An 18,362-nucleotide genomic window follows, 5' to 3' on the forward strand; every position below is an offset into this window, starting at 1 on the left:
AAAATTTGTTTTTGCTGCCTGAAATATAGTGCTAAGTTTATTATTAAAGTATAGTGATATTTCCCCATGTACTTTCTTATATTAGATCCTTAACGTTGCATAGTACTTAAAATGTAAAAATGCCAATTTTAGTCTCTGTTTGCCATCTCTGGAAAAAATTGGCATTTCCTATAAAAATTGACACCTTTCTTTTGTCCCTCGAGTTTCAGCAGGCTAGCTAAATTTAATACATGATTTGAGGAGGCTTTTTACTCATCATTTGACCCCTGGTATGGAAGATAAATGCAATTGACATGAAATTAAATAGGAATCAACTTAACAAATTGTTGGGGTTTCTGACCGTTTACCTGTTTCAGTGAAACTCTGGAAACAGTGTGTTGTTCATTTCAATATTTCGCAAAGGACAGGTATGGGGAGGAAATTCAAGATTGGTCTATAACCATGAGAAACACCTGTCAAAGCTGGGAGCAATGATGATAATACAGTATCGCCAGAGAGGGCCAGGAGATACCTGGGCTAAAGCCTCTGGCCTTATGTCTCAAAGGAGAGTGAAAAGAGATGCAGGTTAAGTTCTTTCTGTCCCATTTGCCCGTGAGTATCATGGCCTCAGTCTCCTCCTGTTTAGAATAGAGGTTCTTCTCTCTCTCTTTTTTTTTTTTTTTTGTATCTCAGTGAGCATAGACAAAAGGTTTATACATTCTCTGGACCGACATAGACCTGCGTATACGCCCACCACACCATGTGGCCACACCCCTGATGTTTTTCTAAGCCCAACAGTGTTTTCCCCTTGGTTATAATCATACATTTATGCTTTCCTGTTAGAGTCTCAAATATCTATTTTCAGCCAGACTGCTTCATTACTTCCCTCTGAGTATCATAATCAACTCCACAGAGCATGTGATCAAAGTGAAGCGAGGAGTGGCTTTGCAGGAAAGCTAGCATCTTGCAGTGGTGGGAGGTGATGTGATTTTTGTTGCTTACCCTGTCGCTGTGTGACCTTGAACAATGACCTCTATGCATAGACCTCAGTTTCCCTGCTTATAAGATGGTGAGGTTCATACCATCATTCCACTAGTATTTCTCTTCCCTGCTTTCAATCCTTAAAGTTTATAGAGGACTGACTGAGTGCCAAGCACTGTTCTAAATGCTGGGGATTCAAAATGAAAAAAGGTGGTTGCAAAAAAGCTATTGAAGGAGAAAGACTGATGACTCAGTAGTGCCTCGGCAGTATGATAAACGTTCTGATAGAGATGTGTCTTTGATTATTATAATGTCCTAAAAGTCTATGACATTACCACTGACATGTCTAAAAAGTAATAGCTTCATCATTTCACAAATGACAGGAACGTTAAAGTCTGTCATTAGCAAGTATGAGTGAGAATATGGTGCCAAAGGCATTGTAAACTCTCTGAGTGTGTAAATTGATACAAACAGCCACCTGGTGAATAATTTGTCCGTAATCAAGTGGGAAATACGCCTCTCCTGCAGCCCAGCCTCTTCGCTTCCGGGTCTGGGTCTGGTGTCAGAGTGGCCCTGCTCAGGCCTCAGATCTCTGCCCCTTTTGCCCACACTCCTTGGATGAGCTCATCTAAACCCAATGGCTTTAAGTGTCTCCTGTACACATGCGGCTTTCAGATTAAACTCTCCGTTCCTAATCTCTCTCTTAAACCACAGATCTGTATAATAGACCTCTCCATTTGGATGGTGAGTGGGCATTTCAGATATATGTATGTTTACAATACGCTTTCATTTCCCCCATCCACAGACTGTTCCTTTCCCAACCTAGAAAATGGTATCATCACTCTCCCACCTTTTCATGCCAAAAGTCGTGGAGTCATCCTTGACTTGTTTTGCTCTTTCACATCACTTCTAATCCATCCTCAAAACCTGTAAGATCCATGCTGAAAATAAATCCTGAATAAATCACTCTCATTGTCTCCACCCTTACCAGACTATCTGAGCCTACATCAACTCTTCCTGGATGATGCCAGCTAACTTCTAACTAGTCTTCTGCTTTTTTCGATGCCCTGCAATTTATGCACCACACAGCAGCCCCAGTAAACCTTTTAAAATCATGTCTAATCATGTTCTTCCGCTGTTCAAAATCCTCCGATGGCTTCCCGACACACTTGGTACTTAATGAAGACTGAAGTCCAACTGATGTAGTCTTTAGATTCCTCTCCAGCTACTTCCCCTTTCATCATGGGGTCTCTGCACTTGCTGATCTTTCTGCCGTGAATGGGGTACCCCCAGGTGTGCATGTGATTGCTCCCCTGCATGAATGTGACCTCATCAGAAGGACTCTTGTGGGCCACACATTGAACACAGCACCCTGGTCATTCTTTATCACTTTCATTTCCTGCTAGCACTTTCATAACATTATATTTCTTTGCTAATTTATTTGTTCTCTCACCCACAATATATGAGTTTCATGAAAGTAGGCCTTGTCTGTTTCTTCTGTCCTGCATCTATCACAGTGCCTGGAAAAGTGTGAATATATATGCCCAAGGAGATAGACACACAGATTTTTGTTGCAGTACTTTTAGTTATAAACAGAAATGACCTAAATATCTATCGACAGAATGATGGACCATGGACTATGGTATTAATATATTCACATATGGACCTTATACTCTGCACACTGCCTACCACTACTGTACATCACTCAATGAAAAGTAAATGACCAAGAGCTACTGGTATTAACTAGATAAATCATAAGAAATATAAAAAATTTTATATAAACTTATAAATAGCCAAAAATATCTACTTTTTGGATAAGTGCTTATATATAGTAAAGTTACAAACCATTTTGGGACTGTAAATATGAATAAAAAGATGGAATTGAATGGACTTGAGGTGGGGCATGCAGGGTACTTCACTGGCACCTGTAATTATATATTACTTTAAAAAATGTAAAGTAGATAAAGGAAAAGATAAAATCAGACAAGGCTGAGGTGTAGGTCCTTATCTGTTTATCATGGTATCATCTGTACTCTTCTGTACACTTGAAATCACCTTGTAACTTTCAAATGCTAAAATAAAAGCAAGAAAGTTGAGGTTATTGATGGTTGACTGGGTAAGAGAAGATGTAGAAATATTGCTGTCTCTCCTGCATTTAACACACTGGCCCTGCCCCTCTTCACAAAGATATGACTGAGATGATCACTGTCTCTTGGGGTCACATTTCAATGACCATGGAATACTCATCTCACAAGTCCTATACCCCATTTTGTTAGATGAGAGAGGGAAATGGAATTATTTGAATGCAGAGAGGCCACTGCTCCCTCCTCCACTTTGGGTTCTGGTGCTACACGTCTGAACTTAGGGAAGTGAATGCTTTTGCGATCATGGATATGAAAGCAGATGCCACCTATTTGTGGAAGGCATTATGTTACTTATGCAACTTGGGTACTTTGTTCAAGTTCTGAAAGATGAAGTTTCTTGGGAAAGACACTGTGAAGTAGTATTTACTCCTCCTGTTTAAGCTGCTTCAGATGTCATAAATAAAACTTGTGTATCTTCAAAACCATAAATCTACTATGATACTCTTTCCCCCCCCTCAGGCCTCATATCAAGTGATGGGTTTTGCAGATACCTGATGTCAGATGAAAACGCCCCCGTCTTCCTAGATCGTCTGGAGCTGTACCAAGAAATGGACCACCCTCTGGCTCACTACTTCATCAGCTCTTCCCACAACACCTATCTCACTGGCAGACAGTTTGGTGGGAAATCTTCAGTAGAAATGTACAGACAGGTCCTCCTGGCTGGTTGCAGGTTAGAAACTCAAGACATTGTTCTTTGTATATGATGCCCTTCAATTGAATTTACTCTCCTCTGAAAAATTAGAGGTAGCATTCAGAGTGAAGAAGACATTTATCTTTTTCTTTAATGGATTATGATGGTCATTTAACCTTGAGGAAGGAAGAACGGTATCTGTTCTGGAAAGATCTAGAGTCCTCCTATGGGTCAAAAGATTTTTTTTACTGTAAATTTAAAATATTCCCCGAAAATTACAACAACAACAACAAAAAATAGCTTACTTTAAGAAGTCATGCAAAATTTTCTTTGGGTCGTATGCACTTGAAGTATAGCTTTGTTGTTGTTGTTTAGTCACTAAGTCATGTCCTACTCTTTGCTACCCTATGGGCTGTAGCCACACCAGGCTCCCCTGACCATGGGATTTTTCAGGCAGAGATAGTGGAGTGGGTTGCCATTTCCTTCTCCAGGGGATCTTCCCGACCCAGGGATTGAACCCATGTCTCCTGCATTACAGGAGGATTCTTTACTGCTGATCCCCCAGGGAAGCCCAAATATAGCTTTCCTTAATGTTAAATGTTCTAAAATTTTATTCTCTGACAATAAATATTATTTGAAATGGTTTTTATTTTATAGAAATTGGAAAATATTTGAGGTTTAAAATATGGTGAAAATGCTGAAAGTGAAAATTAAGAAATGTTGTTATATTGTGATATTTTTCTTAATTGTCAATGATCAATACATAATTTTTTACCTCACTATTTTTGTACATATAGAAATAATTTAAAAGACTTTAAGTACTTGAATATGAGTCACTGAAACAATTAGAATATTTTCATTTATGGCTGAAGTAGCATCTTCCCAATGATAAAATTTTTACAGTATTCTTTAACAGCCTCTAAACCCTAATCCATATCTAACTTTTCCTAGTTGTTCCTAAATCATTCTTGATCACAGCTTTGTCACAGCTAAGGTTTCATCCAGAACCACTCTGCCTGTTCTATCTCCTGTCTCTCAATCTACAGTAGTCTGTTTTTGATGACACCAATCTGAAGCTATTTTAAGCTGTGTCCTCCACAAAATAATCACAATACTTCACTCATGCAATTTTCCACTTCTATGGAAAGTAACTTATTTTGGTATCTTTTCTTTCCATTTGTATACACACTGTTTGATTGTAAAGGTTCAATACTGTAAAATCACTGTATTCCTAGATGTGTTGAACTTGACTGTTGGGATGGGAAAGGTGAGGACCAAGAACCGATAATAACTCATGGAAAAGCAATGTGCACAGATATCCTTTTTAAGGTGAGTGTTTTGTTTGCTTGACTTTGACTTTGGGGCTTGTTTCCTTTTTTGTTGAAGTATGGTTGATTTACAGTGTTATTTTAGTTTCTGGTGTATAGCACAGTGATTCAGTTATGTGTGTGTATGTGTGTGTGTTTTCATCCATATTCTTTTCTATTTTAGTGTATTACAAGATACTGAGTATAGTTCCCTGTGCCATAGAGTAGGGCCTTGCTGTTTAGTTTATATATAGTAGTTCATATCTGCTAATCCCCACTTAGCCTTCCCCCACCCCTTTTCCCCTATGGTAACCATACGTTTGTTCTCTGTGTCTGTGAGGCTGTTTCTGTTTTATAAATGAGTTCATTTGCATCATATTTTAGATCCCATATATAAGTAGTATCATGTGGTATTTGTCTTTCTTTTTCAGACTCTTCACTTAGTATGATAATCTCTAGGTCCATCCATTTTGCTGTACATGGTGCGATTTCATTCTTTTTTATGGCTGAGTAGTATTCTACTGTGTATATATGTACCATATTTTCCTTATCCATTTCACTGCCGATGGACATTTAGGTTGCTTTCACATCTTGATTATTGTGAATAATGCTGCTGTGAAAACTGGGGTGCATGTGTCTTTTCCAATTAGAGCTTTCCATGGATATTTACCCAGGAGTGGGATTGCTGGATCATATGGCAACTCAGTTTTTAGCTTTTTAAGAAACCTCTGTACTATTTTCCATAGTGTCTGCACCAATTTACATTCCCACCCACAGTGTAGGAGAGTTCCAAGGTAAGTTTTAAAATTATGTCACTATAAGCTTTCCAAACTATTGTGGAAATAGAGAGGTTGAGTGGAGAGACAAATTATTCATTTTCTCAAGCATCTTACCTTTATATTCCCTTTTTCCAGTTTTTCAGAAAAAGTCAAGAAAAATATTTTCTCCACTTAATATCTCCCTCATTCTGCTTTTTCTGCTTTCAAATGGTGACAGTGCCATATAATGAGGTTCCTCTGGGAGAACCTTCTTTGTTCCACTTACTTTAAAAACAGTCTTTCATTGTCTTATCTATTTTTGTGCTTGCTTAGTTTGCACTTTTCCTGAAGGGCTTTCAAAGTGGAATAAAAAGATAAATAAGATATAGAAAATAAAATAGATAGTGCCCATACAGATAAGAAGGTAAGAGAGTGAGATTAGAGTTTTATGAATCCCTGTCAAGAAATCCTATAAACTGTCCATACCACAAATTGGGCTCCAAACTTTTTTGAATTCAGTGCAAGGAGAGAGGGCTTCCCAGGTTGCTCAGTGGTAAAGAATCCACCTGCCAATGCAGGAGACACGTGGGACTCGGTTTCAATCCCTGGGTGGGGAAGATCCCCAGGAGAAGGAAATGGCAATCTGCTCTCGTGTTCTTGCCTGGAGAATTCCATGGACAGAGAAGCCTGGCGGTCTACAGTCCATGGGGTCTCGAAGAGTTGGACATGACTGAGCACGCGCGCAGGTGCATGCGTGCAAGGAGGGAGGCATGATAGTTGGCAGGGTTTGTCAAACACTACAGAGTAGTTTAAAAAGGCGGTGGCTCAGATGGTGAAGAATATGCCTCAATGCAGGAGACACAGGTTCGATCCCTGGGTTGGGACAATCCCCTGAAGAAGGGAATAGCAACCCACTCCAGGATTCTTGCCTGGAAAATTCTATGGACAGAGAAACCTGGCAGGCTACAGTCCACGGGATCACAAAAAGTTAGACACTCCTGAGCGACTTATACTTTCACAGAGTAGTTGGTCCAGGGAAGCACCGTTATTCCCAGTGTGTGTGTGCGTGTTTGGTCGCATCTGACTCTCTGCGACCCTATGGACTGTGGCAGTCCAGGGTCCTCTGTCCCTGGGGTGGGTTGCCGTTTCCTTCTCCGGAGGACCTTCCCAGATCAGGGATGGGACACACACCTCCCACAGTGGCAGGCGGATTCTCTGCCACTGTGCCAGCTGGGAGGTCCCTGTCCCCAGTACTGAGCCCAGATAGAAGTGCACCACCCCGCACCCTTCAAGACCCTCACAGAATGTAGTATACAGTTTTACAAATAGGCACTTCAATGATGGCCTTTTGGTGATCTCTATGTAAAATCTGAAGATTGATTTCTTAGAAAATGCCTCAGTATGCTCCAGTGATGTCCTGCCAAAAGACAAATCAAAAAGTGAAATTCTGCGGTTGGACAGTATGTCGAGCACATCAGCCTCTGTCAGGCTCCCATAACTCAGAAGAGTTATTGCAGCTTCTGGATCAGTGGTTCTCAACTCTGCCAACATGTGGAAAATCATTGGAGGTTTTCTTAAAAACAGACACCCAGACCCTGGACCCGTGACACTCCGTGCATATCATTTCTCTTAGCCAAGATGTTGGCGAGTTTTGAATAGCAATGAATTCAAGATTATGCTTCCTGAGAAGTACCAAGGTTATGTTCAAGTGGGAAGCCATGAGTTTGCAGAGCCAACCAAACTGACAGGAAGGGTTAATGTCCTTTTCCTAGAATTAAAGAGCTAATAAGGAAGGTTAAGCTGAAAAGAAGGCTCTTCCCCCTCGTTTCAGAAATGAGCAAAAGAAAACCCATAGGCAGAGCCACGATTCTCTAAAAGGAGGGATTCTTGGTCAACTCAAGTGGACAGTCAAGGCACTTGGGAAGCAACTTGTAATATGTTTACCTGGGAAGAAACTTCAAGCAAAAATAGCTAAAGGACCACCTAAGCCGTAAGAGTGCTTCATAAAATACTCCAAGACTGTCTAGCCTATGTTGTTATTCTTTCAAATGGACTTCCCTAGACAACTACTATAAAATACTTCCCCAACTAACAGAATGATGGGACTTGTCCCATGGTCAACTATAAACCAGTAAGAATTTGAGGATTTTTACCAAATATGATGCTCTGGTTGTGGAAGTGTTGGTGAGAAATTGAACTTTCTGAAGCTAAGCAGAGAGCTGCCATCTGTGTAAAGTGGCAGGCAGGGAGGACTTGCTCAGCTTATTGAAAAGTTATTTCAAGTGACCGAGCTCCTGGTTCAGAGAGGAGTGTCCTTGTTCCTGTTTAGCCTCATATGTTGCTTGAGCAAGGAGAACCTTCACCCCGTGACCCCCAACTTTCATCAGGCTAATACAAAACAAAAGACATTGCAAACATCACATCAATTCACAGGAATCTTCATAGAATGAAGGAGATGTAGCCTAAGTCTGGTTCCCAAAGGAAACTCAATAAAAGCTTCTGCTTCACCAACGTGTTTTTCCTCAAGGCAAGAGGAGGAGAGGGGTTCATTGCAAAAATCTCTGAAAGGCGAAAGCTCACTGGCTCCCCAGTGAGAATGGTGAACTCTGAGCCCATTGTGGCAGATTATTGAGCAAGCAATTGCACTGCCATTTAGGTGAAATGCCAGTTACTAGCACCCTAATTTTGGAGAAGTAAACAATAACTTTGAAAGCAGTGTAGTTAACCATGAACTGCGCTTACATCTAACCACAGGGGACTCAGCATGGAGTGGTGAATGGGCTCTCCAGGTTTGAATTGCCAGAACTGACTTTCTGAAAAGCTCAAATTATTAGTCTCCATCTGATTTCAGGTGCTTTAATTTTTTTCTTTCGTTTCTCATTAACACTCTTTGTCTTTAAAGGATGTTATTCAAGCCATCAAGGAAACTGCCTTTGTCACATCGGAATATCCTGTAATTCTCTCCTTTGAAAATCACTGCAGGTATAGTGATTCATTCTACCCTGTCTCTCCGTGTTGTTTGCTAATCCCCATTTCCCATCCCTGCTCCGCATCTTTTTGAATAACTGAACAGTTTCTTTTGTGAAGTGGTAACTACCTATAGTCTTATGGGAAAAAAAAAAAGGAACTCAAACCACTATTTCCCAACACCTCCAAAAGAGAAGAAAAAAGTCCTCTTAATATGTTTTAGAAATGCATCCTCTAAACCAAAGAACCGAGAGCAGGACACCTTGCTCAAAGTTCCAAGGAATTAGAAGGCTTGGCAGTATATTTGTAGTCAGGTGTGATGGACTTGAAAGACACTTTTTATTCTGCTTACTAGCTCTTAGTTCAGCGGCGGAATCTACTTTTTAAGCTACACCAATTAGCTCGTTAGCATCAAAGGGGCAATCATTTTGCTGAGTGGGAGTTTTTAATCACTAGAAATGGATGTTTCTTATTCTTATCCTGGACAGTTAATGGATGTTTGAATTTACAAATGTCGGTTCTTTCCCTCCAGCAAATATCAACAGTACAAGATGTCCAAATATTGTGAGGATCTATTTGGAGATCTCCTGTTGAAACAAGCACTTGAATCACATCCAGTATGTATTTTTAGCAAACCATATTTCTAACATGAATGGATTTGTTTTGAAATTCATTTCTGAAGGGTCAAGTAGTTCTAGAGGACTGACGTTAAAGAGCTTCATATTTATTTAAATTCGTTGGTATGGAAAGCTTCCACCGTGCTTCAGAAAGATGTGTAGAGAGAGATAAAATGTAAACATCTGGGTCAATTTAATTCAGAAGATTGTGGGATCTTTATGGTTTCTGAAACCTCTGTCTTAAATGCTCTCCAGGTAAATCAAGTGTACACCCAGGGTTCAGCACCCATTGGAGCCTGTTGCTATGGAAAGTTCCCTGGATTAGGTCACAGGAGCCTGAAGTTCAAGCTCCCAAGTCCAGATCAAACTCTTGGGCAATGTTATATGCCCATTTTTGAGCTTCATTTTTTAAACCTACTAATTCCTTCATCAGGCAAAGAATTTGTAACCTGTGACCCATAGATAGGCTTTGCAGGGTCTGTGAGCTCATTCTAATTACATACAACTTGTTTTTCTGTATACAGTCACTCGAGAAAGTTCATCAGATTTTTACAAAGATCCACACCCCCCAAGTGGTTAAGGTTCACTGTGTTTAAGATGTTGGGAGTAACAAGAAACTCCTGGAGTGAAAGTATGAAACATTCGACAGTAGTGAAGTGTTTTGCCCCACTATTGACGTGCAGCTGATAGACCCAAACACGGTAACAGTAGGCAGCGATTGTACATCACCATGACTGACGTCTGTGCCCCCTGGGAACACATCAGGTGGTTTAACAATGAGCTTTGTAGAAGTGCATCTGTGGGAACTGAAAAAACTATATAAGGATATTTACCACCTACTAAAGCTATCTGTGGCTGCTGGCACCCTGCCCACAGCCTGCAGAGCTTCCCACTTCGCCGCTTAGCAGCCTAATCTCCACCTGTCGCCCCTGCCGCTGCTGGCTCAGGGGATGCTCTGGTCCCTGGAACTCTGCCCACACGGGAACGTCAAGCCAGAGGTGCCAGAGAATCACCACGTCTCCCCCGTGCTTCACCACTCCTCAGGAGGTTCCACTCTGAGCACCTGGGCCCCACTGCCCCCCGGGTTCCACAGGGGGATCCCGCTCCCACACGCAGGGCTCGATAACACTCCCCGATGGGCTGGCTGTCTTCCTGTTCTCACTCTTCTCCTCCTCCGTTGGGATTCCCGGGAGCTGCCTCCCAAACAGATGACTGGTGCTTTCATCTTTGTCCCAGACTGACTCTAAGGGAACCTAAACTAAGAAACAGCCCTGATTTATTTTATTTTTAACCTTGGTCCTTTGTGTATTTTATTTCCTATGTTAGACTAAGGTGCTTGCTTTTACAGAAAGTTCTCTGCATTTTTTGTGAAGTGATGTGCATGTACATGAAAAGTTTTGGGAAGTCTGTAGTATAAACGAGACTAAGATCTGAACTACAGAACTTTCAGTCCTGGGAGCAGGGCACAGGATACAAATGTAAAACCATAACTGAAAAGAAGATGGACTATTATGTGTTGAATATTTATTGCCAATATCCAAGTGTAAGAGAGATCACTGGGTGTGAACCGGTTACGGCAGGCTTCGGAAAGGAAGCAGAATTTCAGCCAAGGGTTTCTTTAGAGACAGAATGGATGTAGGAGGGCACAGCGCCTTGCATGTATCAATAGTGTAAAAGTTCGTTTGGAAAATGCATGGACATGTGGAAGGGTCGGCAGCTGTATAGATGGACGGTGGGGGGATGGGGAGCGGATGGGGATGGATAAGACAGTTCTGTGGATCAGTTGTTGTTCAGTTGCTAAGTCACGTTTGACTCTTGGAGACCCCGTGGACGGCAGCACGCCAGGCTGCTCTTCCTTCACTATCTCCTGGAATTTGCTCATGTCCATTGAGTCAATGATGCCATCCAAGCACCTCATGCTCGGTTGCCCCCTTCTCCTCCTTCTCTCAGTCTTTCCCAGCATTAGGGTCTTTTCCAGTGAGTCGGCTCTTTGTATCACCTGGCCAAAGTGTTGGAGCTCCAGCTTCAGCATCAGTCCTTCCAGTGAATATTCAGGGTTGATTTCCTTTAGGATCGACTGGGTTGATTTCCTTTTGGTCCAAGGGACTCTCAAGGGTTCTCCAGCCCCACAATTCGAAAGTATTAATTCTTCCTTGCTCAACTTTCTTTCTGGACCAACTCTCACATCCATAACTGACCACTGGAAAAGTCACAGCTTTGACTCTACAGACCTCTGTCGGCAAAGTGATCTCTTTGCTTTCCAATATGCTATCTAGGTTTGTCATAGCTTTCCTTCCAAGGGGCAAGCGTCTTTTAATTTCATGGCTGCAGTCAGCCTCTGCAGTGATTTTGGAGCCCAAGAAAATAAAAACTGCCACCATTTCCACTTTTTTCCCATCTATTTGCCATAAAGTCACGGGACTGGATGCCGTGATCTTAGTTATTTGCATGTTAAGTTTTAAGCCAGCTTTTTCACTCTCTTCTTTAAACTTCACCAAGAGGCTCTTTAGTTTCTCTTTGCTTTCTGCCATAAGGCTATTGATATTTTTCGCAGCAATCTTGATTCCAGCTTGTGATCAGAGGTCATCAAATAAAGGACCATCTCCTTTGAAGATATCAAGCCAAGCGAATGAAACCATAGTAGGGGTCGTATTTCAATCATTAGGACCACTTCCTTCCTGATTCTCTATTGAACCCACAGAGCCACAGTCCCAAGCTTTGAGGGTAGATCACTCTACTGAGCAGACCGACCTGTGGTTCAGCCCAACACTGCACTTAGCAACACCAGCCGGCCCCATGACCCCTTGTAGTCTACCAGTTACTTAAAGGGGGTCAAGGCCTGGGGTGGAGCTGGATCCCGCTCCCTGAGGCCACTGCGGGCTGGAGCCCGCTCCCTGGGGAGAGGAGAGCAGCTTTGCAAACCTTGAGAGTCCTTTCTGGAGCCAAGTCTGCAGCTTTAGCTTAAGGCAAAGCGTGGGCTAGTTTGGGGCGTACAATGGAAGTGTAAAGCTGTGCTGACTGCCATCTGCTGGATGTTGGCTGTGTAACTCACAGGCTTCTGCTCATTTTGGTCTGGAACAGAGAATGAAGAAGTAAGACTATCATCAATCAGCCTTTTCTGTTTGTCTCTAGCTGGAACCAGGCAGATCCTTGCCATCCCCGAATGACCTCAAAAGAAAAATACTCATCAAAAACAAACGACTGAAACCTGAGGTTGAAAAAAGTAAGTCAAATACACTCATCAATAACAGAAGGCATACATACGTTGCATCTTTAGACAGTTCAGCAATCTCGGATGAAACATACATTAAAACCACTGATTGGGGAGGAAGTGGGTCCAATGATATAGTCTATATATTGTTCAGAACAAAGTTGCCACATTTCCATTCAAGTTTAGTTTCTGCATCAACCCATTCTTGCAATGGGAAAAACTATTCATGTATTTACAGATCAGCATTTGGAGGAATCCCCAAGAAAGATGAGGAGAAAGTGAAAAAAGCATTTTAGAATTTATCAAGATATAAGGAGCTAGCACTTTATCAATTTATACGCTTTAAAACCCTCTTTAAAAGTTGCCCTTTGCAGTTTCCCCTGTGATACATATATAAGTAGGGTTGCTAGATAATATGAGAATGTGGATATGAATGAGACAGGCAGGCAGACAGAGGTGATTTTATCTAGACATTGCCCCCTGTTTTCTGAAAACATTTTCTTTGCAAGTATGTTCTTCGAACAAATCTCTTAGTTCAGTGAAGGAATAGTATCAAAAATTGGTATGATTGCATTGTGGCTTTTCCCTGGATATTCTAAACTAAAATTTTGAAATGTTATTAACTCCACTTCATTTTTATTGCAATACCAATAATGCTTTAGGAAAATGAAAACAACAAAGAAAAATTTAATAAAATTAAAAAACTACTAAATTATATATTTTACACATATATACATGTACTATAGACACATATACACACATGCACATTTATGACATATGCACACATTTTTAACAAAGTTGGGATCATATTAAATATACTGTTGGTCAGTTTTAATTCAGCCAATTAAGTATTCTTTTATCCAGTAAGATATAAATCTATATACTAATTTTAATTCTAACGTATAAAACATTTCTAAAATTCTAGTGTATGAAACACTATATAGCATTTATTATGTGGAATATAGTGTAATTTAACCAGTCCCAAGTTGATAGATTTTCATTGTTATGAGAACCATGGTGAACATATTTAGATGTTAATTTTATACATTTATGCAGCCTTCTCCTTGGAATCACTTGGTACAGTTAGAGTTGATTGGCCAAAGCCTGTGTACATTTTTTATCATGATGTATCTTATTGTACTTATCTTTCAGAAAAGTTGTACCAGTTTATATGTTCACCATAATACATGAAGAACACCTGTTTCCCAGCAATATTTTTAGTGCTGGCTATTGGGCATCTTTTATATGTGTTCACAACTAATAAAAGAAAAATAATACTTTAATTTTTTAATTGTATGTCTGTGATGACTAGTTTCTTTTTATTATTTATTATTTGCCCTCCTATATTTCCCCAATTTAAAAATTATTTCATGTGTCTTCATCTCATTGACTTCTGAGGGTTTTTTATACATTAGGGTAATAACTGGATTGTATCAATTGCAAATATTTTTTTCCTGAAGTTTTCCAGTTTCCCTTATGTCACTTAACCGTAATTGCCATGAACCATGGTCTGTGCCATATGCTACAAATTCTGGGTTTTGTATCAAGCCTCAGATCCTTCTCAGGGACTGAGCTGTGACTTTGCAGCCTGGTGACCAGGATATGGGGCATTCCCCCACTAGTTGGTCAGCATGTGTAGATAATGGCATAGCTGTACATGCCTTTAGGAGTCAAGGCCACCAGGACTAGAAAGACAGTGGCCATGGCTGAGCCTTGGGAGCCTGGGCAATAGGTTTCTCTTCCCTTTTCATCCTCCTTCATGTCCATCTTTAAGCTGGTTTTATAAGTGACCTAACCCTTGTCTCCATCTCCTTCTTTACTTTAATAACAGAACAGCTTGAAGCTTTGAAAAGCATGATGGAAGCAGGAGAATCCGCTGCCCCAGTGAACATCTTAGAGGATGACAATGAAGAGGAAATAGAAAGTGGTGAGTTCTTTTTTTTTTTTAATTTACACTTCACAAAGATACTTTTTTAAAATAAGGAAGACATGAATTTGTCTCATGGACTCTTTTATATCATGTGACATTTTAATTTATGGTAGGTACCTGCACCATCCTTAATCTTCCGTTTATTTAGGAGTACTTTTCCAAATAGTGTGGCTTAGAATTTCCCTACACACTAGATTTTAGTAGCTCAATCATCTGCTTTTCTGCTGTGCCTTCAGCTGTTCTGCAGAAACTCAGAGAGTCCTTGAAGCACTTGCTGTCGGAGACAGGGCTTAGAATAAAAAGAACATTTTTGTAGTCCCTTCCTCTCAGCAAAACATGAACATCAGTGTTGTTACTCAGGACAGCAGTTCAGGCTAGCTAAAAGTGAAGGAACATGGATAGGGACCCTCAGTAAATGCTTGGTTTGTGTGCACATGTAGTGAATTAGAAACTCAAAGCCAGAATCAAACTTTCAAGTTCAAATTCCTTCAAATAACCATCTCACTACAATTAGCTATATTCTAGTAGACAGAATAATTTTTGCGAAGGCAGGTTTGCTCAAAATATTTCAATATTTGTTATTACCTTCTATTTTACTTTGGCCATATAGCCACAACCATAACCTTTGGTTTTAAATAGGTCATTTGAAAGATTGTGAATGTTGTTAGAAAATTATTTGTTATGTAGCATGAGGATTGATTAACAAATGACATGAAAAGCGATTAACAGAATAGCTTGTGCATGCACTGTGCGTCTCTTGGTTAGAGCCTTGAGTTTAAATAGTGCTTTTGGGCCAAATAACTTGGGAACACTGGTAGAAACTCTATTTTTTATGTAAACATCTGAAATAGAGTAGATTTTAGGAAAGTTTCACATTTTAGATAAAAACCTAAAAGCTGTGAGAACCAAGTAATCATACTCACAATCCCTAAAAAAGATTCCTGACAATGGAAGATACTTTATAAGTGATTTATGTTGCATGCCCAAACCACGGGAACTAGACTTACTTTCATATGTTTTATACGAATAGCAGGGAGGCTGGCGTTAGCTGATGGTATTTAATCAATGCCTATTACTGTGCAACAAACCACCCCAAAACCCTCTACTGCTGTCTCTCCTGGTTCTGTGGGTCGCCTGGGCTCAAGGTCGGGCTTTCCCTTGGTTTCTTACGTGGTTGCTGGCAGATGACGTCGAGTCGTTTGAAGGCTCCCTGGGCCAGGGCCTGACGGCTCACTCGCAGCTGGTGGCTGACACTGGCTGGCTGTGACGGCTCAGACCTGTTGACACCGGGACCCCCATGTGGCCTTTCTCTGTGGCGTGGACTTCCTGCACGGTGGCCAACCTCCTTGATGAAGCGTCCTGAGAGCTAGTGTTCCGAAGGGCAGAAAACAGAAGCAGCTAAACAAGTTAAAAGCTACACTTGAGGATGGCATATCATCACTTCCCCTGTATTTTATTCATTAATGTAGTCTGACTTAGGGCCCACCCACATTCTGGGTGATCTATTACTCAATAGATCACATTGCAGAAGAGTCAGCGCGAAACTGATATTATTGCAGCTGTCTTTGGAAAATGCAGTCAGCCACATCACCTATTACATTATTTAACATTTTTGCAAATCATAAACCTAAACAAGATTTAAAAATAAAGTCTTAAAAGAAATGTTTTCAACAGATCAATAAAATATGATACAAATGAGCCTATTTACAAAACGAAAACAAAACACAGATCTTAAAATCAAACTTACGGTTACCAAAGGGGAAATGTTGGGGGAAGGGATAAATTAGGAGATTAGGATCAACATAAACACACAGCTCAGTTCAGTTCAGTTCAGTTCAGTTGCTCTGTTGTGCCTGACGCTTTGCAACCCCATGGACTGCAGCCTGCCAGGCCTCCCTGTCCATCACCAACTCCCGGAGCTTGCTCAAACTCATGTCCATCGAGTCGGTGATATCATCCAACCTTCTCATCCTCTGTCGTCCCCTTCTCCTCCTGCCCTCAATCTTTTCTAGCATCAGGGTCTTTTCAAATGAGTCAGTTCTTTGCATCAGGTGGCCAAAGTATTGGAGTTTCAGCTTCAGCATCAGTCTTTCCAATGAATATTCAGGACTGATCTCCTTTAGGGTTGACTGATTTGATCTCCTTACAGTCCAAGGGACTCTCAGGAGTGTTCTCCAACACCGCAGTTCAAAAGCATCAATTCTTCTGTGCTCAGCTTTCTTTATAGTCCAACTCTCACATCCATGCATGGCTACTGGAAAAACCATAGCTTTGAGTAGATAGACCTTTGTTAGCAAAGTATTGTCTCTGCTTTTTAACATGCTGTCTAGGTTGGTCATAACTTTCCTTCCAAGAAGCAAATGTCTTTTAATTTCATGGCTGCAGGCACCACCTGCCGTGATTGAGGAGCCCAAGAAAATAAAATCTGTCACTGTTTCCATTGTTTCCACATCTATTTGCTGTGAAGTGATGGGATTGGATGCCGTGATCTTAGTTTTTTGAATGTTGAGCTTTAAGCCAGCGTTTTCACTCTCCCCTTTCATTTTCATCCAGAGGCTCTTCAGTTCCTCTTCACTTTCTGCCATAAGGGTGGTGTCATCTGCATATCCAAGGTTATTGATATTTCTCCCGGCAATCTTGATTCCAGCTTCTGCTTCAGCCAGCCCAGCATTTTGCATGATGTACTCTGCATATAAGTTAAATAAGCAGGGTGACAGTATACAGCCTTGACATACTCCTTTCCCTATCTGGAACCAGTCTGTTGTTCCATGTCCAGATCTAACTACTACTTCTTGACCTGCATACAGATTTCTCAGGAGGCAGGTCAGGTGGTCTGATATTCCTATCTCTTTCAGAATTTTCCACAGTTTGTTTTGATCCACACAGTCAAAGGCTTTGGCATAGTCAATAAAGCAGTAGATGTTTTTTTGGAACTCTCTTGCTTTTTCTATGATCCAGTGGATGTTGGCAATTTGATCTCTGGTTCCCCTGCCTTTTCTAAATCCAGCTTGAACATCTGGAAGTTCTGTAATTGTAAAGGATTTGATGTAGGTCATACCTGAATGGTCTAGTGGTTTTTTTCCTACTTTCCAACTTAAGTCTGAATTTGGCAATAAGGAGTTCATGATCTGAGCCACAGTCAGCTCCCAGTCTTGTTTTTGCTGACTGTATAGAGCTTCTCCATCTTTGGCTATAAAGAATATAATCAGTCTGATTTCGGTACTGACCATCTGGTGATGTCCACGTGTAGAGTCTTCTCTTGTGTTGTCGGAAGGTGTTTGCTATCACCAGTGCGTTCTCTTGGCAAAACTCTGTTAGCCTCTGCCCTGCTTCATTCCGTACTCCAAGGCCAAATTTGCCTGTTACTCCAGGTGTCTCTTGACGTCATACTTTTATATTCCAGTCCCCTATAATGAAAAGGACATCTTTTTGGGGTGTTAGTTCTAAAAGGTCTTGTAGGTCTTCATAGAACTGTTCAACTTCAGCTTCTTCAGCATTACTGGTTGGGGCATAGGCTTGGATTACTGTGATATTGAATGGCTTGCCTTGGAAACAAATGGAGATCACTCTGTCATTTTTGAGATTGCACCCAAGTACTGCATGACTCTTTTATTGATTATGAGGGCTACTCCATTTCTTCTAAGGGATTCTTGCTCACAGTAGTAGGTATAATGGTCATCTGAATTAAATTCGCCCATTCTGGTCCATTTTAGCTCGCTGATTCCTAAATTGTCGATGTTCAGTCTTGCATTCTCCTGTTTGACCACTTTCAATTTACTTTGGTCCATGGACCTAAGATTCCAGGTTTCTATGCAATATTGCTCTTTAAAGCATTGA

The 18,362-nt window shown here is 40.9% G+C and overlaps 1 protein-coding gene across 9 annotated transcripts in view; it reads left to right on the plus strand.

The window, feature by feature from the left end:
• Window positions 1–18,362, plus strand: part of PLCB4 (phospholipase C beta 4) — a 452,949-nt gene that overhangs the window by 347,781 nt on the left and 86,806 nt on the right. For all 9 annotated transcript variants that reach the window (XM_043883530.1, XM_043883532.1, XM_043883529.1 and 6 more), the window contains 6 exons: window positions 3,564–3,774; window positions 4,971–5,064; window positions 8,703–8,782; window positions 9,300–9,384; window positions 12,517–12,607; window positions 14,427–14,522. In XM_043883530.1, the coding sequence (XP_043739465.1) occupies window positions 3,564–3,774; window positions 4,971–5,064; window positions 8,703–8,782; window positions 9,300–9,384; window positions 12,517–12,607; window positions 14,427–14,522 (657 nt within the window). The remainder of the gene's footprint in view (window positions 1–3,563; window positions 3,775–4,970; window positions 5,065–8,702; window positions 8,783–9,299; window positions 9,385–12,516; window positions 12,608–14,426; window positions 14,523–18,362) is intronic.

The sequence above is a fragment of the Cervus elaphus genome, chromosome 23 (genome assembly GCF_910594005.1).
Source record: "Cervus elaphus chromosome 23, mCerEla1.1, whole genome shotgun sequence".
Lineage (NCBI taxonomy): Eukaryota > Metazoa > Chordata > Mammalia > Artiodactyla > Cervidae > Cervus > Cervus elaphus.